At 45.5% G+C, this 21,779-nt stretch overlaps 1 protein-coding gene across 2 annotated transcripts in view; it reads right to left on the bottom strand.

Moving 5' to 3' along the window:
- Window positions 1-21,779, bottom strand: part of ACSL3 (acyl-CoA synthetase long chain family member 3) — a 182,606-nt gene that overhangs the window by 16,697 nt on the left and 144,130 nt on the right. For both annotated transcript variants that reach the window (XM_038748857.1, XM_038748858.1), the window contains 5 exons: window positions 12,976-13,085; window positions 9,412-9,550; window positions 6,800-6,950; window positions 3,361-3,484; window positions 3,075-3,146 (listed from right to left, as the gene is read on the bottom strand). In XM_038748857.1, the coding sequence (XP_038604785.1) occupies window positions 3,075-3,146; window positions 3,361-3,484; window positions 6,800-6,950; window positions 9,412-9,550; window positions 12,976-13,085 (596 nt within the window). The remainder of the gene's footprint in view (window positions 1-3,074; window positions 3,147-3,360; window positions 3,485-6,799; window positions 6,951-9,411; window positions 9,551-12,975; window positions 13,086-21,779) is intronic.

Here is a 21,779-nt window from a genome sequence, read left to right on the forward strand (position 1 = left end):
GACTGTGAGCCCACTCTTGGGGTTGCCAACTTGGACTTCCCAAGCACTTAGTACAGTACTCTGCACAAAGTTAGCACTCAATACGATTGACTGATTGATTGATTAACCCCTCCCTCCCACCCGGTCTCTTCCCTTCAACCCTTTTGAAGCTGGAGAAAGGCATCTAGTTGGCACCAAGATGATAAATGATCTAAGTGCACCCCCCACCACCACCACCGGTATTTTCCCTCTTAACCTTCTCACTGTATCTCGATCTCGTCTAGCTCTCCACTGACCTCTCGCCCACATCCTGCCTTTGGCCTGGAACCTCGTCCCGCCTCAATCCGACAAGGCCACCACTGTCCTCACCTTAAAAGCCTTACTGAAGGCCCGCCTCCTCCAAGAGGTCTTCTTTGATTAAACCCTCTTCTCCTCTTCTCCCACTCCCTTCTGTGTCTCCCCTGCACTTAATAATAATAATAATGATGGTATTTGTTAAGTGCTTACTACGTGCAAAGCACTGGGGGGATACCAGGTGATCAGGTTGTTGGGCTCACCGTCTTCATCCCCATTTTCCAGATGAGGTAACTGAGGCACAGAGAGGTGACTTGCCCGGAGTCGCACTTGGATTTGCTCCCTTTATTCACCCCTCCCTCAGCCCCACGACATTCACGTAAATATCCATAACGCACTTTTATTTATATTAATGTCTGTCTCCTCCTCTAGAATGTAAATTCATTGTGGGCACGGACCGTGACTACTAAACTCTGTTATATTGCTACAGTGTACTCTCCCAAGTGCTTAGTACAATGCTCTGCCCACAATCAATCAATCAATCGTATTTATTGAGTGCTTACTTTGTGCAGAGCACTGTACTAAGCGCTTGGGAAGTACAAGTTGGCAACATATAGAGACAGTCTCTACCCAACAGTGGGCTCACAGTGAATGCTCAATGAATACAACTGATTAATTGATTTTATAGTATACTTTCCCAAGAGTTTAGTATAGTGCTCTGCATGCTAACAACCCTCAATAAATAGCAGGAACGGATTGGCTGAAATTTGCCAAAGCCGCAACCTGACACTGCTGAAAGTCCGTGCGATCATTTCAGTCGATCGTGTTTACTGAGAAGCAGCGTGGCTCAGTGGGAAGAGCCCGGGCTTTGGAGTCAGAGGTCATGGGTTCAAATCCCGGCTCCACCTATTGTCAGCTGGGTGACTTTGGGCAAGTCACTTCATTTCTCTGGGCCTCAGTTCCCTCAACTGGAAAATGGGGATTAAGACTGTGGGCCCCCGGTGGGACAACCTGATCATCTTGTAATCTCCCCAGTGCTTAGAACAGTGCTTTGCACATAATAAGCACTTAATAAATGCCATCATTGTTATTCATTCATTCAATCTTATTTATTGAGTGCTTACTGTGTGCAGAGCACTGTACTAAGCGCTTAGGAAGTCCAAGTTGGCAACATATAGAGACGGTCCCTACCCAACAGTGGGCTCACGGTCTAGAAGGGGGAGACAGAGAACAAAACAAAACATATTAACAAAATAAAATAAATAGAATAAACAAGTACAAATTAAATAAATAAATAAATAGAGTAATAAATCCGTACAAACATATATACATATATACAGGTGCTGTGGGGAGGGGAAGGAGGTAAGGCGGGATTATTATTATTATTATTTACTGAGCGCTTACTATATGCAGAGCAAGAACAGTGCTTTGCACATAATAAGCACTTCATAAATGCCATCATTATTATTATTATTATTTACTGAGTGCTTACTATGTGCAGAGCACTGTACTAAGTGCTTGGGAAAGTACAATGCAAAAAAATTAGGAGGCATTTCCTGGCCACAGTGCCCATACAGTCTAGAGGGGAAGACAGATATTAATTTGAATAATTTATAATATATAATTATTATAATAATAATGGTATTATTACAGTCTAGAGGGGAAGAAAGATATTAATTTGAATAATTTATAATATAATAATCATAATATTATTATTACAGTCTAGAGGGGAAGACAGATATTAATTTGAATAATTTATGATATAATAATAATAATGGTATTTGTTAAGCGCTTACTATGTGCAAAGCACTGTTCTAAGCGCTGCGGGGATACAAGGTGAACAGGCTGTCCCACGTGGGGCTCACAGTCTTAATCCCCACTTCACAGATGAGGAAACTGAGGCCCAGAGAAGTGAAGTGACTTGCCCCAAGTCACACAGCTGAGAACCGGCGGAGCCGGGACTCGAACCCCGGACCACTGACTCCAAAGCCCGGGCTCATTCCACTGAGCCAGGCTGCTTCTCTGCGAGAGAATTTAAAGGTTTCCAAATATAACAAGAGTGTGGACGTTGGCTGGGCCTCATTCATTCATTCATTCATTCAATCGTATTTATTGAGCGCTTACTGCCTCGGGCTTCAATTTTTCATTTTACGATCCTTTCGGATTCTTTCTCCTTGGCGTGACACCAGGGGCGGCCCGGGGGGCAGCTCAAACCCACCGGCGGCTTCTTTCCTCTGGCTGCGGCCCACGGTGAAAAGCGAGGACCCCTGCGCTTTATCGTATTCCCGGCGGGCCAGGGCGGACTGGAGCGAGAAGGCCGATGCTCCGGCCGTTTCGACGGCGCTGCTAACCCCGTCCGTGTGAATCCGGGCAGGGAGGCGTCCATCCCATCCCATCCCATCCCATCCCAACGGTCTGCCCTGGCTCACTCGCGCTCGTGCCCTTTTGACTGCCCAGAACACCCATTCTCGTCCGAGGGATCGCTATCTTCCACCAGCGGCCCTCAGCCGCGTTACGGTTTAAATCATCATCATCATCGATCGCATTTATTGAGCGCTTACTGTGTGCAGAGCACTGTACTAAGCGCTTGGGAAGTCCAAGATGGCGACATATAGAGACGGTCCCTACCCAATAGTGGGCTCACAGTCTAAAAGGGGGAGAATCTCCGACTCTCTTCAGTTCACGAGGCTACACCGCACGCACAGTTGCGGGCTTTGAGAGGCAAAAGGCCTCGGCCTCACCCGTTTGATTTGCAGGGGCGTTAAGAGGAAAGGGGAGACGCACACGCGGAAAACTCTTACCGGAACGGCTGCCATCACAGTGGGCCTCAGCACGGACGTATCTCCTTGGCTTCCTTTCTTTATTTTCGAAGACTGGGAAGGTTGGACAAAAAACCGCCGTTTAAACTTTAGGGATTTCAAACACACATCCGGAAAACTCACCCACGCTCTTTTCTGTTCTACTAAGTGGCTGAACGTGCGTGCATCTAAAAACGAACAATTTAGAGCTGGGCCTTTTCGGCAGGGAAAAAGCCTTAAGAACACAGGGCTAAGCTTCCGTGCTCTAGGATTTAAGGGAGAAAAATACCTGATCTGCTAAAGTCTGGGGTGACGAATAGCCAATCCGACATCCGTGGGAGAGGCTGACCAGCTCAGCGCTTAATTCGAGGACGTGGGCAAGCGGTAGGTATCCGATGTAGATGTCCTGCTGCCTGCGGGGAAAGGAGAAAAAGGCGACTCACATCTGTCACGTTGCGACAGCCCGCGTCCGCACTGGGAATAATAATAATGGCATTTGTTAAGCGTTTACTATGTGCAAAGCACTGTTCTAAGCGCTGGGTGACCGACCTTCTCCCGGGGCCAGTCGACATCCCCTCTCCGCCAACCACGGCCTCATGGATGAGCTTGCTCTCGAGGATCCAATTCCCCACAATAACAACAACTCTGGTATTTGCTAAGCACTTACTATGTGCCAGGCACGGTACAGCGCGGCTCAGTGGAAAGAGCCCGGGCTTGGGAGTCGGAGGTCATGGGTTCAAATCCCGGCTCTGCCAATTGTCAGCTGTGTGACTTTGGGTAAGTCACTTCACTTCTCTGGGCCTCAGTTACCTCATCTGTAAAATGGGGATTAAGACTGTGAGCCCGCCCGGGGGACAACCTGATCACGTTGTAACCTCCCCAGCGCTTAGAACGGTGCTTTGCACATAGTAAGCGCTTAATAAATCAATCAATCAATCAATCGTATTTATTGAGCGCTTACTATGTGCAGAGCACTGTACTAAGCGCTTGGGAAGTACAAATTGGCAACACATAGAGACAGTCCCTACCCAACAGTGGGCTCACAGTCTAAATGCCATTATTATTATTATTATCACTAAGCGCTGGGGTGGACACAGTCCCTGTCCCAAACGGGGCTCGCAGTCTCAATCCCCATTTCCCAGATGGGGGAACTGAGGCCCAGAGAAGTGAAGGGACTTGCCCAAGGTCACACAGCAGACAAGTGGCAGGGCCGGGATAACTCATTCGTTCACTCATTCATTCAATCGTATTTATTGAGCGCTTACTGTGTGCAGAGCCCTGGACTGAGCGCTTGGAAAGTACACTTCGGCAAGACCTCCGGCAAGATTAGAACCCCTGACCTTCTGACTCCCAAGCCTGTGCTCTATCCACTAGGCTACACTGCTTCTCTGAAGAGAAGACCTCCCTGAGAGGTGCTGGAATTCGTCTGCTGGCACTACACTGAGCAGTAGAGAGACGCGACGCCTCAGGTTGAGAGCGCCGGCTGGAAAGCCTATGGGTTTCATCAATCAGTCAGAGGTTTTTATTGACTGCTTACTCGGGGCAGAGCACTGTGCTAAGCGCTGAGGACAGTACAATACGGCAGAGGTGGCAGACACGATCCCTGCCCACCATGAGCTTAGAGTCTAAAGCTCCCTCCCTCCCTGAGAGGGGGTGGAATTCAATCAATCAATCGTATTTATTGAGCGCTTACTGTGTGCAGAGCACTGTACTAAGCGCTTGGGAAGTCCAAGTTGGCAACATAGAGAGACAGTCCCTACCCAACAGTGGGCTCACAGTCTAGAAGGGGGAGACAGAGAACAAAACCAAACATACTAACAAAATAAAATAAATAGAATAGATATGTACAAGATAAATAAATAGAGTAATAAATCTGTACAAACATATATACATATATACAGGTGCTGTGGGGAAGGGAAGGAGGTAAAATGGGGGGGATGGAGAGGGGGACGAGGGATTCGTCTGATGGCACTTCACTGAGCAGTAGAGAGACGCGACGCCTCAGGTTGAGAGCGCTGGCTGGAAAGCCTATGGGTTTCATCAATCAGTCAGAGGTTTCTATTGACTGCTTACTAGGGGCAGAGCACTGTGCTAAGCGCTGAGGACAGTACAATACGGCAGAGGTGGTAGAAACGATCCCTGCCCACCATGGGCTTAGAGTCTAAAGCTCCCTCCCTCCCTGAGAGGGGGTGGAATTCGTCTGCTGGCACTACACTGAGCAGTAGAGAGACGCGACGCCTCAGGTTGAGAGCGCCAGCTGGAAAGCCTATGGGTTTCATCAGTCAGAGGTTTTTATTGACTGCTTACTCGGGGCAGAGCACTGTGCTAAGCGCTGAGGAGAGTACAATACGGCAGAGGTGGTAGACACGATCCCTGCCCACCACGAGCTTAGAGTCGAAAGCTCGCTGTGGGTGAGAGGAGACAAAACAGCCGCCGCATATATGGTCTTCCTCCTCCTGTCCACGATGGCCTCTCCCACATTAGGGCTGCCCGGAATCTAAACTGGTTTCTGCCCATCACCACTCTAGTCTAGAAGCTCCCTGTGGGCAGGCACATCAATGTACTGAGCGCTTACTGTGCGCCGAGCACTATATTAAGCACTGAGAAGGGTAGAGAAGCAGCAAGACTTAGTGGATACACAACGGAACTGGGTTCTCATTCATTCATTCATTCATTCAATTGTATTTATTGAGCGCTTACTGCGTGCAGAGCACTGTACTAAGCGCTAGGGAAGTACAAGTTGGCAACATATAGAGACAGTCCCTACCCAACAGCGGGCTCAGTCTAGAAGGGGGAGACGGACAACAAAACATGTGGACAGGTGTCAGGTCATCAAAATAAATAGAAATAAAGCTAGATTCATTCATTCATTCATTCAGTCAGTCATATTTATTGAGCGCTTACTGTGTGTAGAGCACTGTACTAAGCGCTTGGGAAGTACAAGTTGGCAACATATAGAGACGGTCCCTACCCAACAGCGGGCTCACACAATAGGGAAGCAGTGTGGCTCAGTGGAAAGAGCACAGGCTTGGGAGTCAGAGGTCATGGGTTCTAATCCCGGCTCCGCCGCTTGTCAGCTGCGTGACCTTGGGCAAGTCGCCTCACTTCTCTGGGCCTCAGTTCCCTCATCTGTAAAATGGGGATTAAGACTGTGAGTCCCACGTGGGACAACCTGATCACCTTGTATCCTCCCCAGCGCTTAGAACAGAGCTTTGCACAAAGTAGGCGCTTAACAAATGCCATCATTATTATTATTATTATTATCCTGGCTCTGCCACTTGTCTGCTGGGTGACTTAGGGCAAAGTTGCTTCGCTTATCTGTGCCACCGCTTTTTTTCCATACCTGCCCAACTGATCAATGTAAAGGTGATCGGATCAGCAGGAGAGGGTGCTGTCAGAGGGTCTTTCAATAAATCTACAAATTAGCACAAAAAGGCAAAATGCACAGAAAATCCCCAATGCTTACACGGGTGACACAGCTGCAAGTCTTCAGAAACTTGAAGTTCTGATTAAAAAGAAATATAGAGGAAACCTACCCATTAGGGCCTACTGAAACATTTCCAAGGGCAGTAAAAAGAATCGTTCCATTTTACGCCCGTATAAAATAATACGCTTAAGTGGCAGTTTAAGATTTTGAGTAAGAGGAGGCCGTTCCCAGTAAAATGGCTAGCAGCAACATTCTGAAAAATGCATGGAAATAAATGAACGTCTTGATCCATAGCCCATACCCCAGTTTTGGAATTCTTTCAGCCATCCCGGTGAGTCCGGCGATAAGATTACAATGAGAGATCATCACGCCCTTGGGAAGTCCTGTGGATCCACTCGTATACATGATCACTGCAATATCCGAGGGCACAGGTTTGCTGTGAAATTTCTCTTCTGTGTGAAGAATATTACGGTTTTAGAGAAGGGCAAGATCCTTCGAAAAACGACCGTACACCACAACTTTCCGCTGTTTTGATGCGGTACATTGATTCCACTCTAGGTTGATGCCCACAACAACTACGAAATGTTCATCAGTCCTAGGAAGACCACAGTCACCAGCAGGAATTTAATGCTACTGTCCGAAGAAATCACGCCTCAGTCACTGCGCCATCGAACTGTCCGATTTCCTTTTTTCCCCCCCGATGCTCCCGTTTTTTTTATCTAGAGCCCTTTACTTGCAAAGGACTCCAAATGTCTGATCGTACCTGATGGCGTGCATCCGTACGGGTGTGGAGGAGCAAGAGCAGCCCCCATTTAACAACGGAAAATCTGAGACGCAAGCTTGACCAGCTGCCCTGTCCGGGACGGCAGCTCCGACTAGAAGTTGGGTCTCCTCTCCTCAAGTCCTAAAGCTCTTCCACTCTCTTGGGATAAGGGTCCCCCAAAACACCAGAAAAATGGTGTAGACCCCTCTCTTTCCTCGCAAGAAATCTCTTCGAGCCGAGGAGCTGGAGAGGGGAATTCAGAGGTCGCTTGTCCTATGCGGGAGGGTCACTGCGGCGTGGCTCAGTGGAAAGAGCCCGGCCTAGGGAGACAGAGGTCATGGGTTCTAATCCCGGCTCCCCCACATGTCTGCTGTGTGACCTTGGGCGGGTCACTTACCTTCTCTGAGCCTCAGTTCCCTCCTCTGTAAAATGGGGATTAAGACTGTGAGCCCCACATGGGACGTGATCACCTTGTATCCCCCCAGCGCTTAGAACCGTGCTTTGCACACAGTAAGTGCTTAACAAATGCTATTATTATTATTATTATTATTATTATTATTCAGGGCACTGCTACCTTTGATTTCTACATGACAGCATGGTTGGTGGCATTCCAAACCCTTGGGGTCCTTTTCAGGGATCCCAAAGTCATCCTAGACTCTCCGCTCTCAAGCACGTAGCATCGTAAAGAAAGATTAAATGGAGAAATTTAGAAACGATGCAGAATGAGTAAAATGCTAGACCTCTTTTTTGGCACTACTTTCCAATTTGGAGCATATAAATTAACTTTGGGTTTTTCTACGAGCGTGCGACAAATGCTGAAATCAACAACCAGTCAGCATAGTGGAAACCACACGACCCAAATTTTCAATTACTGCATTTGTCATCGAAAGGCTTCATCCCCTAAATCAAAGTGACTGTTGCCCAAGAACCAAGAGCGTATGGGAATCAAGCAAATTCATGTTTCCAAAGCAAAAGGCAACCGTTAGGAACGGGAAGGAATCCGATTAACCATCTGACAGCAAAAGAGTGAGCTTGCTGACCCTTTATGTGTAATATAATGGAAACTGGAAAAGAGGAGGCCGGGTCAGTCAACAAAGCAAAAGCGCTAACTCAAAAGCACGACTGGGGCTTTGGATATCTAGGCTGATTGAATAAAAATGTAGGTTTTTAAGAAGCGGAAAAAAAACCAAAAGTGGGATTTGAGTATGTCCTTGACGACTGCCTTTGGAACTCGTGGCTAATGATGGCATCAGTTGATGACAAAAGAAATTTTAAAATTTAAATTCTAAGTGGCACGAGGAATATATCGCTTGTAGCTCTTTCATTTCACCTCTTGGCACCCAAGACGTTAGCAAATTGGGACACACCATAACCAGGGAGAAGGAAGTGAATGGCTTTCTTTTAGGGGGTGGCCAAAGAACCAGACCTCATAGAGTCCTCTACTATAAATAGAGGATAATAGTATATAATTATAGCATAATAGTATATAATGTAGGATAATAGTATATGATTATAATAGCATTTTAATAATATCTATTAAATACTAAATAATATTTATAGTATTTATAATTATATTATTATAATATAATAGTATAAAGTTTTGCGCTTACAAAATGAAGGGGGGGTTGGGGGGAAGAAAGGATTCCACTGAACCAGACCTTATAAAGTCCTCTACTATAAATAGAGGATAATAGTATACAATTATAGTATAATAGTATATAATATAGGATAATAGTATATAATTATAATAGTATTATAATTATATTATTATATTATAATATAATAGCATAAAATTTTCACTTACAAAATTAAAGGGGGGCCGGAGGGGGGAGAAAGGATTCCACTTTTACATAAATAGCAACTGGACAAACTAAATGAAAATCTTCAGAAAGGAAATATAACCCAGTGCTGTCATCTCTCCGGTGTCCGAGGAGAACCTCGGAGAGGAAAGCGGTGAAAAGAAAGGGCTACGAGCGATACAGGCCTTGTGCCATTTTGAATTTAAATTTTAAAATTTCTTTTTTCACCGCCTGATGCCATCAATAGCCATGAGTTCCCAAAGGCAGTCTTCAAGGACACACTCAAATGGCACGCGATTCGGGCCGACAGAGGGTTTCTCAGAAACGGAAGAACGGCCAACCGGTACCTACCCGCGTCTCCTTTCGCTCCCAAGGCCTGTACCGCCGCCATCGTGTGAACGATGACTCCCTTGGGAAACTCACACCACGTCGGTAGCTTGCTGTCTACAGTTATAATGTGCCGCAGACGTGGAATTTGGGTGACAATTTCCTGAGGGAAGAGGACAAAGGCAGGGATCAACTTAGGCAGCGTTGAATGGTGGAGAAAGCTTTCCCCACACGTCGGAAATGCTGGGTGCCGACTCTTTGCGCGGCATCGCCCCTCCCACCACGAGTCACGCAATTTAAGTTTGAAGTGGGGCCGGGGAAGCACTTGTCAGCAGCCAAAACAGCGCTTGGTACATAGTAAGCAGCGTGGCTCAGTGGAAAGAGCCCGGGCTTTAAAGTCAGAGGTCACGGGTTCAAATCCCGGCTCCGCCAATTGTCAGCTGTGTGACTTTGGGCAAGTCACTTCCCTGCTCTGGGCCTCAGGTCCCTCATCTGTAAAATGGGGATTAAGACTGTGAACCCCCCACGGGACAACCTGATCACCCTGGAACCTCCCCAGCACTTAGAACAATGCTTGGCACATAGTAAGCGCTTAACAAGTATTATTATTATTATTATTATTATTATTATTATTATTGTTATTATCGCCCATCCCACCACGAGTCACACAATTTAAGTTTGAAGTGGGGCTGGGGAAGCTACTCAGCACTTGTCAGCAGCCAAAACAGTGCCTGGTACATAGTAAGCAGCGTGGCTCGGTGGAAAGAGTATGGGCTTTGGAGTCAGAGGTCACAGGTTCAAATCCCGGCTCCGCCAACTGTCAGCTGTGTGACTTTGGGCAAGTCACTTCACTTCTCTGGGCCTCAGTGACCTCATCTGTAAAATGGGGATTAAGACTGTGAGCCTTCCGTGGGACAACCTGATCACCTTGTATCCCCCAGCACTTAGTGCTTTGCACATAGTAAGCGCTTAACAAGTACCATCACTATTATTATTATTATTATTGCCCATCCCACCACGAGTCACACAATTTAAGTTTGAAGTGGGGCTGGGGAAGCTACTCAGCACTTGTCAGCAGCCAAAACAGCGCTTGGTACATAGTAAGCAGTGTGGCTCGGTGGAAAGAGCCTGGGCTTCAGAGTCAGAGGTCATGGGTTCAAATCCCGGCTCCGTCAGCTGTGTGACTTTGGGCAAGTCACTTCACTGCTCTGGACCTCAGTTCCCTCATCTGTAAAGTGGGGATTAAGACTGTGAGCCCCCCGTGGGACAACCTGATCGCCTTGGAACCTCTCCAGCGCTTAGAACAGTGCTTGGCACATTGTAAGCGCTTAGTAAACGTCATCATGATTATTATTATTATTATTAAGTGCTTAACAAAGGCCATTATTATTATTAAAGCATCCCAGGACGTTCCCCGTGCAGCAGGGCCTAGTGGATACAGCGTGGGCTTGGGAGCCAGAAGGACCTGGGTTCTAATCCCACCTCTGCCACTTGTCTGCTGTGTGACCTTGGGCAAGTCACTTGGCAGAGTGAAGCATGGCCTGGGTGGGGAGAGTCAAGAGGCGGGGAGGTCAGGGAGGAGGCAGCAACAGTAGTCAAGATGGGCTACGAGAAATGCTTGGATCAGCGTGGTAGCAGCTGGATGGAGGGGAAAGGGCCAATTTTAGCGATGCTGCGGGAGTCGAACCGACAGGTGATATGTTAACTAAATACGTGGGTTGAACGAGAGAAAAGAGTCGAGGCTAATAACAATAATAATAATAATGGCACTTGTTAAGCGCTTACTATGTGCAAGGCACTGTTCTAAGCGCTGGGGGGGATACAGGGTGATCAGGTTGTCCCATGTGGGGCTCATGGTCTTAATCCCCATTTTACAAATGAGGTAACTGAGGCTTGGAGATGTTAAGTGACTTGGCCAAGGTCACACAACAGCCGGGATTCAAACCCATGACCTCTGCCTCCAAAGCCCGTGCTCTTTCCACTGAGCCACGCTGCTTTTCTGAGCGTGTCCCCTTGTCCTCCGGCCCCCCGGGGCCTGGGTCCCGCGCCCCCCCACCCCACAGCGCTACAGTTCTGGGCTCCGAGAGACAGGGAGTGTGGTGATGGTGTCTACAGTAATGGGAAAGACAGGAGGATGACAGGGTTGGGGTAGGAAGATAGGGGTTCTATTTTGGACATATTAGGTTTGAGGTGTCAGTGGTACATGCAGATGTCCAGAAGGCAGACGGCAGAGAAGGATAGAGGTCAGAGTTGGAGATACTGATTTAGTAATAATGCGCATAGAGATGGTAGTAGTTGAAGCCATGGGAATGAACGATTTCTCCAAGGGAGTAGATGGAGACGGAGAATAGAAGGGAACCAAGAACTGAACCTTAAGAGACTCCCTGTTCGGTAGTGGGAGGCAATGGAGGAGCCCAAGACAGAGAAAGAACGGGCAGCCAGAGAGACAGGAGGGAAACCAGGAGAAGACAGTTGTCGGTGTTTCCAAGAGAAGGGGGTGGTGGAAAGTGTTGAAGGCCGCGGAGAGGTCAAGAAGGATTAGGATGGAGTTGTGGTCACTGGATTTGACAAGGAGATAATGTGGAGTGAAGGGGGAAGACGCCAGATTCAAGGGGGTCAAAGAGAAAATTGGGGGAGAGGAAGGAGAGGCGACAGGTGTAGACAACACGCTCGAGGAGTTTGGTGGATGGGAGATGGAGGGATAGCTGGAAGCAGTCGTGGGGTCAAGGGAGGGTTTTTCTTTTAAGGTGGGGAGACATGAGCATGTTTGAAAGCTTTTTTATGGGGTTTTTTAAGTGCTTTTTAGGGGTCCAACACTGTTCTAAGCATTATTATTATTATTATTAGGATAGATACAAGTGAATTAGGTTGGACACAGTCCAAGTTGTGGAGCAGAACCCATTGGAAAGTGGTATGGGTAAGCTGTAACACCAGATGGGGGGGGTGACTGAGGAAGAATCTGAGGTTATGCCAATGGAAAAAATCTCCCCCTAGCCCATGGCCAGGAGGGAACATTTTCTGGCATCCTTGTGGTTCCCTTCAGACAACTTACGGATGAATCTCCTTGGGAAGCGTATGAAAGCTAGCTGCAGTCCGTGCCATTTTTAAAATACAGTTGGGTTTCTGCCATAGAGGGTCTGTCGACATTTTCCTTTCATGGTGAACTTCCAACTTCCCTCGCTGCCTCTCTGACGCTGCCCATTGAAGAGCCCACGAAAGGGATTCCGGATCCCAAAAGAGGTGAGACATCACCCAGATCCCAGGACAGAGTCCCCCATAGCAGTGGGAACTTAACCTTAGCCTCGAAGTTTGTGTTTTTCGCAGCATGCTCGCGGCATAAACCACAAAACACAAGAAAGGAGAAAAGCCAAGGAGCCCAATATAGCACAAAAATTTATTCGAAACTTATTAAAGAACTCCTCTCTAGCATTACTACATAGACTAGATTAAAACCCTGTCTCTTCCCTCAAAAGAAAAAAACAAAAACAAAAAGAGGTACAAATTGGGTATCATAAAAGATTTGGCAGACCGAAATAAATTGATCAGATTTACTAATCTTGAACTCAGTATCCACAGAGGTTTCCTTACCTTCAATTTTGTTTGAAGAAGTTCTTTACTAGTAATGATGTTGGTCACTTCTGTTTCATTTAATCCATGCACAATTGCTGGGCCTCCCAAAGTAGCATACAGTGTAACAACTACAGGAGAAAAGAGGGGAAAAGGTTGATGAAAAAAAACAAAACCCAAAAACAAAAGTGAAAAGCCCCCTCCCTCCCACCGCTGTTTAAATATAATAGAGCAGGACTCTGCAAATGACAAAAAGAACCAGCAACGATTCTGACGCTGGATTTGAAGGCCCACACAAACCACAATCATCATCATCATCATCAATCGTATTTATTGAGCGCTTACTATGTGCAGAGCACTGTACTAAGCGCTTGGGAAGTACAAATTGGCAACATATAGAGACAGTTCCTACCCAACAGTGGGCTCTCAGTCTAAAAGGGGGAGAGATGCCCTACCGTGAAAGCGTCAGACGTATGAAAAATAAATAAATGATTCTTATTACTCTGGTCTAAGTACTGGGTCAGAAGCAAGTTATTCGGGTTGGACCCAGCCCCTATCTCACGTCTGAATCCCCATTTTACAGGTGGGGAAACTGAGGCACACAAGTTAGGTGACTTTGTCACGGTCACACAGCAAGCAACTGGCGGAGACGGGATGAGAACGCAGGTCCTCTGCCTCCCGGCTTGTGCTCTGTCCACTGCAGTACGAAGCGCTTAGTACAGCGTGCTGCCCACTAGGCGCTCAATAAGTACGACAACGCTGCTCTCAGGAATTCTCCTCCTCCCATTCCTGCTGGCAGCAACAGCTGTTGCTATGAAGCAGCCCCAAGGCACAATTATATCAACACACTGTGACACGCACAGATTAACTTAATGATATCATGCCCCTGACTTGCCCTTGGCACATTGACTACTAATGGTTTCATTTTGTTTGGCCCTCCTGCACAAAAAGGTTGCCGATCCCTGATGTATATAATTCTAAAAAAAGCATTTGGATATTAAGATATAGTAGAAACTCAAAAGGGAATGTGAAGGAAGCGGGGTGGCAGGAAGCAAAGTAAAAAGTCCATGGAGACTTAGAGAGAAAAATAAAAGCATTTTTAAGAGAGTGAAAGACAGGGGTGGTTCAAATAAACATTTGTTTTTCCTGTTTACAAAATCAATCAATGGCATTTGGGCATTTAGTGTGGAAGGAGCCCTGTACTAAGCACTTGGGAGAGAATATAATAATGATAATAATAATAATAACAATAATAATAATAATAATAATAGCGGTTTTTCCTGTTTACAAAATCAATGGCATTTGAGCATTTAGTGTGGAAGGAGCCCTGTACTAAGCAGTTGGGAGAGAACAGTATAATAATAATAACAATAATAATAGTTTTTCCTGTTTACAAAATCAACCAATGGCATTTGAGCATTTAGTGTGGAAGGAGCCCTGTACTCAGCACTTGGGAGAGAATATAACAATAATAATAATAATAATAATAATAATAATAATAATAATAATAATAATAATAATAACGGTTTTTCCTGTTTACAAAATCAACCAATGGCATTTGAGCATTTAGTGTGGAAGGAACCCTGTACTAAGCACTTGGAAGAGAACAATATAATAATAATAATAATAGTGGTTTTTCCTGTTTACAAAAATCAATGGCATTTGGGCATTTAGTGTGGAAGGAGCCCTATACTAAGCACTTGGGAGAGAACAGTATAATAATAATAATAGCGGTTTTTCCTGTTTACAAAATCAATCAATGGCATTTGAGCATTTAGTGTGGAAGGAGCCCTGTACTAAGCACTTGGGAGAGAACAATATAATAATAATAATAATAATAATAATAATAATAATAATAATAAAAATAGCGGTTTTTCCTGTTTACAAAATCAATCAATGGCATTTGAGCATTTAGTGTGGAAGGAGCCCTGTACTTAGCACTTGGTAGAGAACAATATAATAATAATTATAATAACAATAGTGTTTTTTTCCTGTTTACAAAATCAATCAATGGCATTTGAGCATTTAGTGTGGCAGGAGCCCTGTACTAAGCACTTGGGAGAGAACAATAATAATAATAATAATAGCAGCTTTTATTAAGCACGTTCTATGTGTCAAGCACTGGCGTAAGACAGAAGATAATCTGGTCCCACAAGGGGTTCACAGTCGAATTAGGAGGGAGAATGGACAGTGCACTTTGCAGATGAGGGAACTGAGGCACAGAGAAGTTCAGTAACTTCCCCAAGGTCACACAGCAGATATGTGGAGGAGCCAGGATCAGAAGCCAGGTCCTCTAACTCCAAGACCCGTGCTCTTTCCACTAAGCCACGCTGCTTCCCAGAACTGGCAGACAACCCCCCTGCCCGCAGCAAGCTTTCAAAAGAGTCACATGTATAAACAGTTTGGAATGGTGGGCAAGGAATAGCAACCCTCAACTTTCTCTAAAATACACTGCGTTTATTTACAAGGGCAAAAAATAAGAACCACAAGATTGGGGTTTTAGGGAAATTAAAGGTCCAATTTTTAATTTTTTTTGAGTTACTGATGACGTTTCCATCATGGATTTCTGTCCCTCATTCACTTCCTATTACCGAACGGCACCATTACCCAAAGGAGAGCTGGAAATACCCAGGTGATGGATGTTACGCTGCTTTTCCCTTCATTCATTCATTCATTCAGTTGTATTTATTGAGCGCTTACTGTGTGCACAGCACTGTACTAAGGGCTTGGGAAGTCCAAGCTGGCAACATATAGAGACGGTCCCTACCCAACAGTGGGCTATAAGTCTAGAAGGGGGAGACGGACAACAAAACAAAACATATTAACAAAATAAAATAAATAGAATAAATATGTACAAATAAAATAGAGTAATAAATCCGTACAAACATATATACATATATAGGTGCTGTGAGGAGGGGAAGGGGGTAAGCCGAGGGGGAGGAGGGGGCCTTCAAGAAGCCTTTCCTGACTAGGCTCTCATTTTCCACTTCCGCACCGCCCTTGCACCTGGATCTGTTCTCTTTATTCACCCTTCCCTCAGCCCCACAGCATGTAATTCATTTATATTAATGTCTGTCTCCCCCTCCAATCAATCAATCAATCATATTTATTGAGCGCTTACTGTGTGCAGAGCACTGGACTAAGCACTTGAGAAGGACAAGCTGGCAACATATAGAGACGGTCCCTACCCAACAACAGGCTCACAGTCTAGAAGGGGGAGACAGACAACAAAACAAAACATGTGGACAGGTGTCAGGTCGTCCAAATAAACAGAAATAAAGCTAGATGCACCTCATTAACAAAATAGATAGAATAGTAAATATGTACAAGAAAAATAAATGGAGTAATAAATCCGTACAAACATACATACAGGTGCTGTGGGGAGGGGAAGGAGGAAGGGCAGGCCAGTAAGGGGGAAGGGGAAGGCACAGGTTCATTCATTCCTTCATTCAATCGTATTTCTTGAGCGCTTACTACGTGCAGAGCACTGTACTAGGCGCTTGAGAAGCACAAGTTGGCAACAAATAGAGACGGTCCCTACCCAACAGCGGGCTCACGGTCTAGAAGTTCTAAGTTAATAAGCAACCGGAAACGTTGATTTGAAAATGATTTACACCAAACACCATGTAACTAGTGACTCAGGCTCCATTCACTCATTCAAGCACTTAGTACAGTGCTCTGCACACGGTAAGCGCTCAATAAATACGATTGAATGAGTTCAATCAATCGTATTTACTGAGCGCTTACCGTGTGCAGGGCACTGTAAACTGAACCCGAATCTTTCAAGGTAGAGCAAATGGGGTGATCGCATTTCTAGCCTGGGAGCCCGCTGTTGGGTAGGGACCGTCTCTATATGTTGCCAACTTGGACTTCCCAAGCGCCTAGTACAGTGCTCTGCACACAATCAATGTGTTTCACTACTTTTAAACGCTTGGAGTGCAGAACTGTACTCTAAAAAGGCTCTCCCAATAACTTTACCAACAACCAAATCAATCAATCAATCAATCAATCATATTTATTGAGCGCTTACTGTGTGCAGAGCACTGTACTAAGCGCTTGGGAAGTCCAAGTTGGCAACATATAGAGACAGTCCCTACCCAACAGTGGGCTCACAGTCTAAAAGGGGGAGATGGAGAACAAAACCAAACATACTAACAAAATAAAATAAAAAAACCAAAGACTGTTCTAAGCACTCGGGTGGCTGTCGTGTCCCGCACGGGACTCCCAGTCTTAATCCTCATTTTACAGATGAGGGAACAGAGAGGTGAAGAGCCTCGCCTGGGGTCACACAGCAGAACTGAGGAAAATGGAGCAGTGGCAACCCGAAGCACTTGGTTGTTGGGGTTAAAAATGGAACTGTCTCAATCAATCATTGAGCGCTTACTATGTGCAGAGCACTGTACTAAGCACTTGGGAAGTACAAGTTGGCAATCAACCCCCTCGTATTTTTGGTGAAGCCAGCGCCTTCACCGCTCCCTTTCCAGTGCGCCGGCTGACGACCCCCGCTTCAGTTCTTTAATGATGAGATTCAAACAGAAGACCCAAGTGTGATTCCTTTTTCCAAACTCAAGGACTTCGAATCCGATCCACTTTATTTCTAACTTCTTGCGTTTCAAGTGGGTCAAATGCTGGAGCGGGGAATGCGACTCTGAAAACACTAGCTCGGCGAAGCGGAAAAGCTCTTGACATTTTGATTGTCAAAATGAGTTTTTTTGTCATCAGAACTGGCTCGAGAGTCCGCCGTAACCCAGCGCTTCTGCAGGGCAGATCCAAACGCGCGATGTTTCCTTTCACTCGGGAGCACAATACGGAAGAGTGTCCGCAGCACAAGTTCCCACGAGCTCTTTCCACTTAGTCCGGTGACCCCTGTTACATAAACAACCTAGCAGAAAGTAAGTTCCTCTAGCCCGTAATAGGCTACTGAAACCCCGCGCTGACCGTCGGGCACAAAAATCATTCCTTCTTCACCTATGGAAAAAGTCAGCATGACAGAAACTCCGGAAGCGAGGGTTGACAGGGCCCACGGAGTTTATGTGATTTACATTTTTGTGCACTGACGTCACGAAGGAGGACGCGATCAAGATGTGGCTTCTAAGAACCACGGTTGCCAAACTTGGCTTCCAACGGCCTTTGCCAATTAGTTAAAATCATTTCAGAAGAAGCAGTGTGGTCCAGTGGATGGAGCACGGAAGTCCGAAGGACCTGGGTTCTAATCCCGGCTCCGTCGCTTGTCTGCTGTGTGGCCTTGGGCAAGTCACTTCACTTCTCTGGGCCTCAGTTTAGGGAGTGAAACTGTGAGCCCCATGTGGGACAGGGACTCTGTCCAACCCGATTTGACTGCATCGATCCCGGCACTTAGTACAGTGCCTGGTATATAGTAAGCGCTCCCAAGTGCTTGATTCAGTGCTCTGCACACAGTAGGTGCTCAATCAATACGATTGAATGAATGACTACCTGATGACCCTGTCCCCCTCCCCATCCCCCCGCCTTATCTCCTTCCCCTCCCCACAGCACCTGTATATAAATATATATATACATATATATATATGTTTGTACATATTTATTACTCTATTTATTTATATTACTTGTACATATTTATTATATTTATTTTATTTGGTTAATATGTCTTATTTTGTTGCCCGTCTCCCGCTTCTAGACTGTGAACCCATTGTTGGATAGGGACCATCTCTATATGTTGCCAATTTGTACTTCCCAAGCACTCAGTACAGTGCTCTGCACACAGTAAGCGCTCAATAAATACCATTGAATGAATGAATGAACAAGTACCATCACTACCATCATTATTATCATTATTACAAATACTGGTCTAACAAATGCCATCTCCTTGAAGAAAAAGTTTCTATGATCCAGTTGTCCAAGAGAAATCCAACGAAAAGTTTTTTGTTTGATATTTTGCTTCCGAATTCTAAATTTGGAAGTCTTCTCCAGTGCCTGCCAGCTTAAGCTCGGCATTTTGAATTAACAGCGTTTAAAATTCAATCACAGTCAATTGCATTTACTCCCTAGGTAGAAGAATGATCACCTCCCCATTATAACAACGAGAAATCCCAAACTGAGTCACTGAATTAATCATATTCATTGAGCGCTTGTTATGTGCAGAATACTAAGTGCTTGGGAGGGTACGACTAATCCCGGCTCGGCCACCTGTCAGCTGTGTGACCTTGAGCAAGTCACTTAACTTCTCTGGGCCTCAGTTCCCTCATCTGTAAAATGGGGGTGAAGCCTGGGAATCCCATGGGGGATTCATTCATTCATTCATTCAATCGTATTTATTGAGCGCTTACTATGTGCAGAGCACTGTACTAAGCGCTTGGGAAGTCCAAGTTGGCAACATATAGAGACGGTCCGTACCCAACAGCGGGCTCACAGTCTAGAAGGGGGAGACAGAGAACAAAACATATTCACAAAATAAAATAAATAGAATAAATATGTACAAATAAAATAGAGTAACAAATCCGTACAAACATATATACATATTCATTCATTCATTCAATCGTATTTGAGCGCTTACTGTATGCAGAGCACTGTACTAAGCGCTTGGGAAGTACAACTTGGCAACATATAGAGATGGTCCCTACCCAACAGCGGGCTCACTGTCTAGAAGGGGGAGACAGACAACAAAACATATTAACATAATAAAATAAATAGAATAGTAAATATATATAGGTGCTGTGGGGAGGGGAAGGAGGTAAGGCGGGGGGGGTGGGGAGGGGGGGAGGGGGAGAGGAAGGAGGGGGAAGGAAGAAGGAAGGAGGGGGATAACCTGATTACCTTGTATCCATCCCAGCGCTTAGAACAGTGTTTGGCACATAGTAAGTGCTTAACAAATACAAAAATTATTATTACAACACATCAAAGTTGGTAGGCAAATTCCCTGTCCACCGGGAGCTACTGAGCCCCCTTTTTCCTCTCCTCCTCCCCAACCCTCCCGCCCTACCTCCTTCCCCTCCCCACAGCACCTGTATGTATGTTTGTACAGATTTATTACTCTATTTTACTTGTACATATTTACTATTCTATTTATTTATTATTATTTATTTATTTTTATTTATTAGTTATTTATTTATTTATTCTATTTATTTTGTTAATGATGTGCATCCAGCTTTAATTCTATTTGTTCTGACGACTTGACACCTGTCCACGTGTTTTGTTTTGTTGTCTGTCTCCCCCTTCTAAGCTGTGAGCCCGTTGCTGGGTCGGGACCGTCTCTACATGGCGCCGACTTGCACTTCCCAAGCGCTTCGTACACAGTAAGCGCTCAGTAAATACGACTGAATGAATGAATGACTAGAAGGGATTTAAAAGGATATTTGGATTTTGCCACACGCTAGCAAAGACTGGGAACACCGGTACAGTGCTCTGCACATGGTATGTACTCAATAAATACGACTGAATGAATGCGTCTGTTTATTGTTGCATGGTATTCTCCCGAGTGCTTAGCACAGGGCTCGGCATACAGTCTGCGCTCAATAAATACTAGTGACTGACCACTAAAACCCACCCTGCACACTTTTCTCCTCCTATTTACTGTGCCTCCATCTCGTCTTATCTTGCCCGCAGCCTCTGGCCTGGAACTATGTTCCGGCTCTCTAGACGGTAAGCCCGCTGTCGGCAGGGATTGTCTCTGTTGCTGAAATGTGCTTTCCAAGTGCTTAGTACAGTGCTGTGCACACAGTAAGCGCTCAATAAATATGACTGAATGAATGAATATCATCATCATCAATCGTATTTATTGAGCGCTTACTACGTGCAGAGCACTGTACTAAGCGCTTGGGAAGTACAAATTGGCAACACACAGAGACAGTCCCTACCCAACAGTGGGCTCATCATTATTAATGGTATATTAATGAAATATCATTATTATTATTATTATTATTACGTGCTTGGCCGTATACTCCTTAAGCACTTTGATAGTCATCCTAGCCTCACAACGCTTAGAAACATCACCTTCGACCTTCACGTCGGTCTTCCGCTGTAGTCTCTAAGCTCCCTGTGGGCAGGGATCACGTCTACTAAGTAGACTAATGTCTACCAACTCTACTATACTAGAGGGGGAATTTGCCCCCTCTCTTCTGGAATCAGTCTCAGCCTCCGCACCACTGCAACAGCCATTCTAACCCAGCCCTCCCACCGCCCCGGGCAGTTACCATCTGACAGGTCCAATCAATCAATCAATCGCATTTATTGAGCGCTTACTGTGTGCAGAGCACTGTACTAAGCGCTTGGGAAGTACAAGTTGGCAACATATAGAGACAGTCCCTACCCAACAATGGGCTCACAGTCCAACGATCCTGCGGTATCTTAAGAGTGATCAAAGTTACAGGATCGAATAAGAATGAAAGTACGTACCAGTAATTAAGGATTCTGAATGAGATGTGTGTGTGTGTGTGTGTGTGTGTGTGTGTGTGCTTATTCATTCATTCAATCGTATTTATTGAGCACTGACTGTGTGCGGAGCACTGTACTAAGCGCCTGGAAAGGACAAGTCGGTAACATATAGAAACGGCCCCTACCCAACAGCGGGCTCACAGTCTAGAAGGGGGAGACGGACAACAAAACGTGCTTATGTAATTTTTAGCTTCCAAAATCTTCTAGGACTGTGAGCCCACTGTTGGGTAGGGGCTGTCTCTATATGTTAACAACTTGAACTTCCCAAGCGCTTAGTACAGTGCTCTGCACACAGTAAGCGCTCAATAAATACGGCTGATTGATTGAAAATGCGGTTCTTCCCAGCTTAATCAGCAAAAAGGTACCTTCTGTTAGACTAGAGATCTGTCGTTGCCTAATGCTAAATCGAATCGGAC

Source organism: Tachyglossus aculeatus, chromosome 7 (genome assembly GCF_015852505.1).
Source record: "Tachyglossus aculeatus isolate mTacAcu1 chromosome 7, mTacAcu1.pri, whole genome shotgun sequence".
NCBI classification, from domain to species: domain Eukaryota; kingdom Metazoa; phylum Chordata; class Mammalia; order Monotremata; family Tachyglossidae; genus Tachyglossus; species Tachyglossus aculeatus.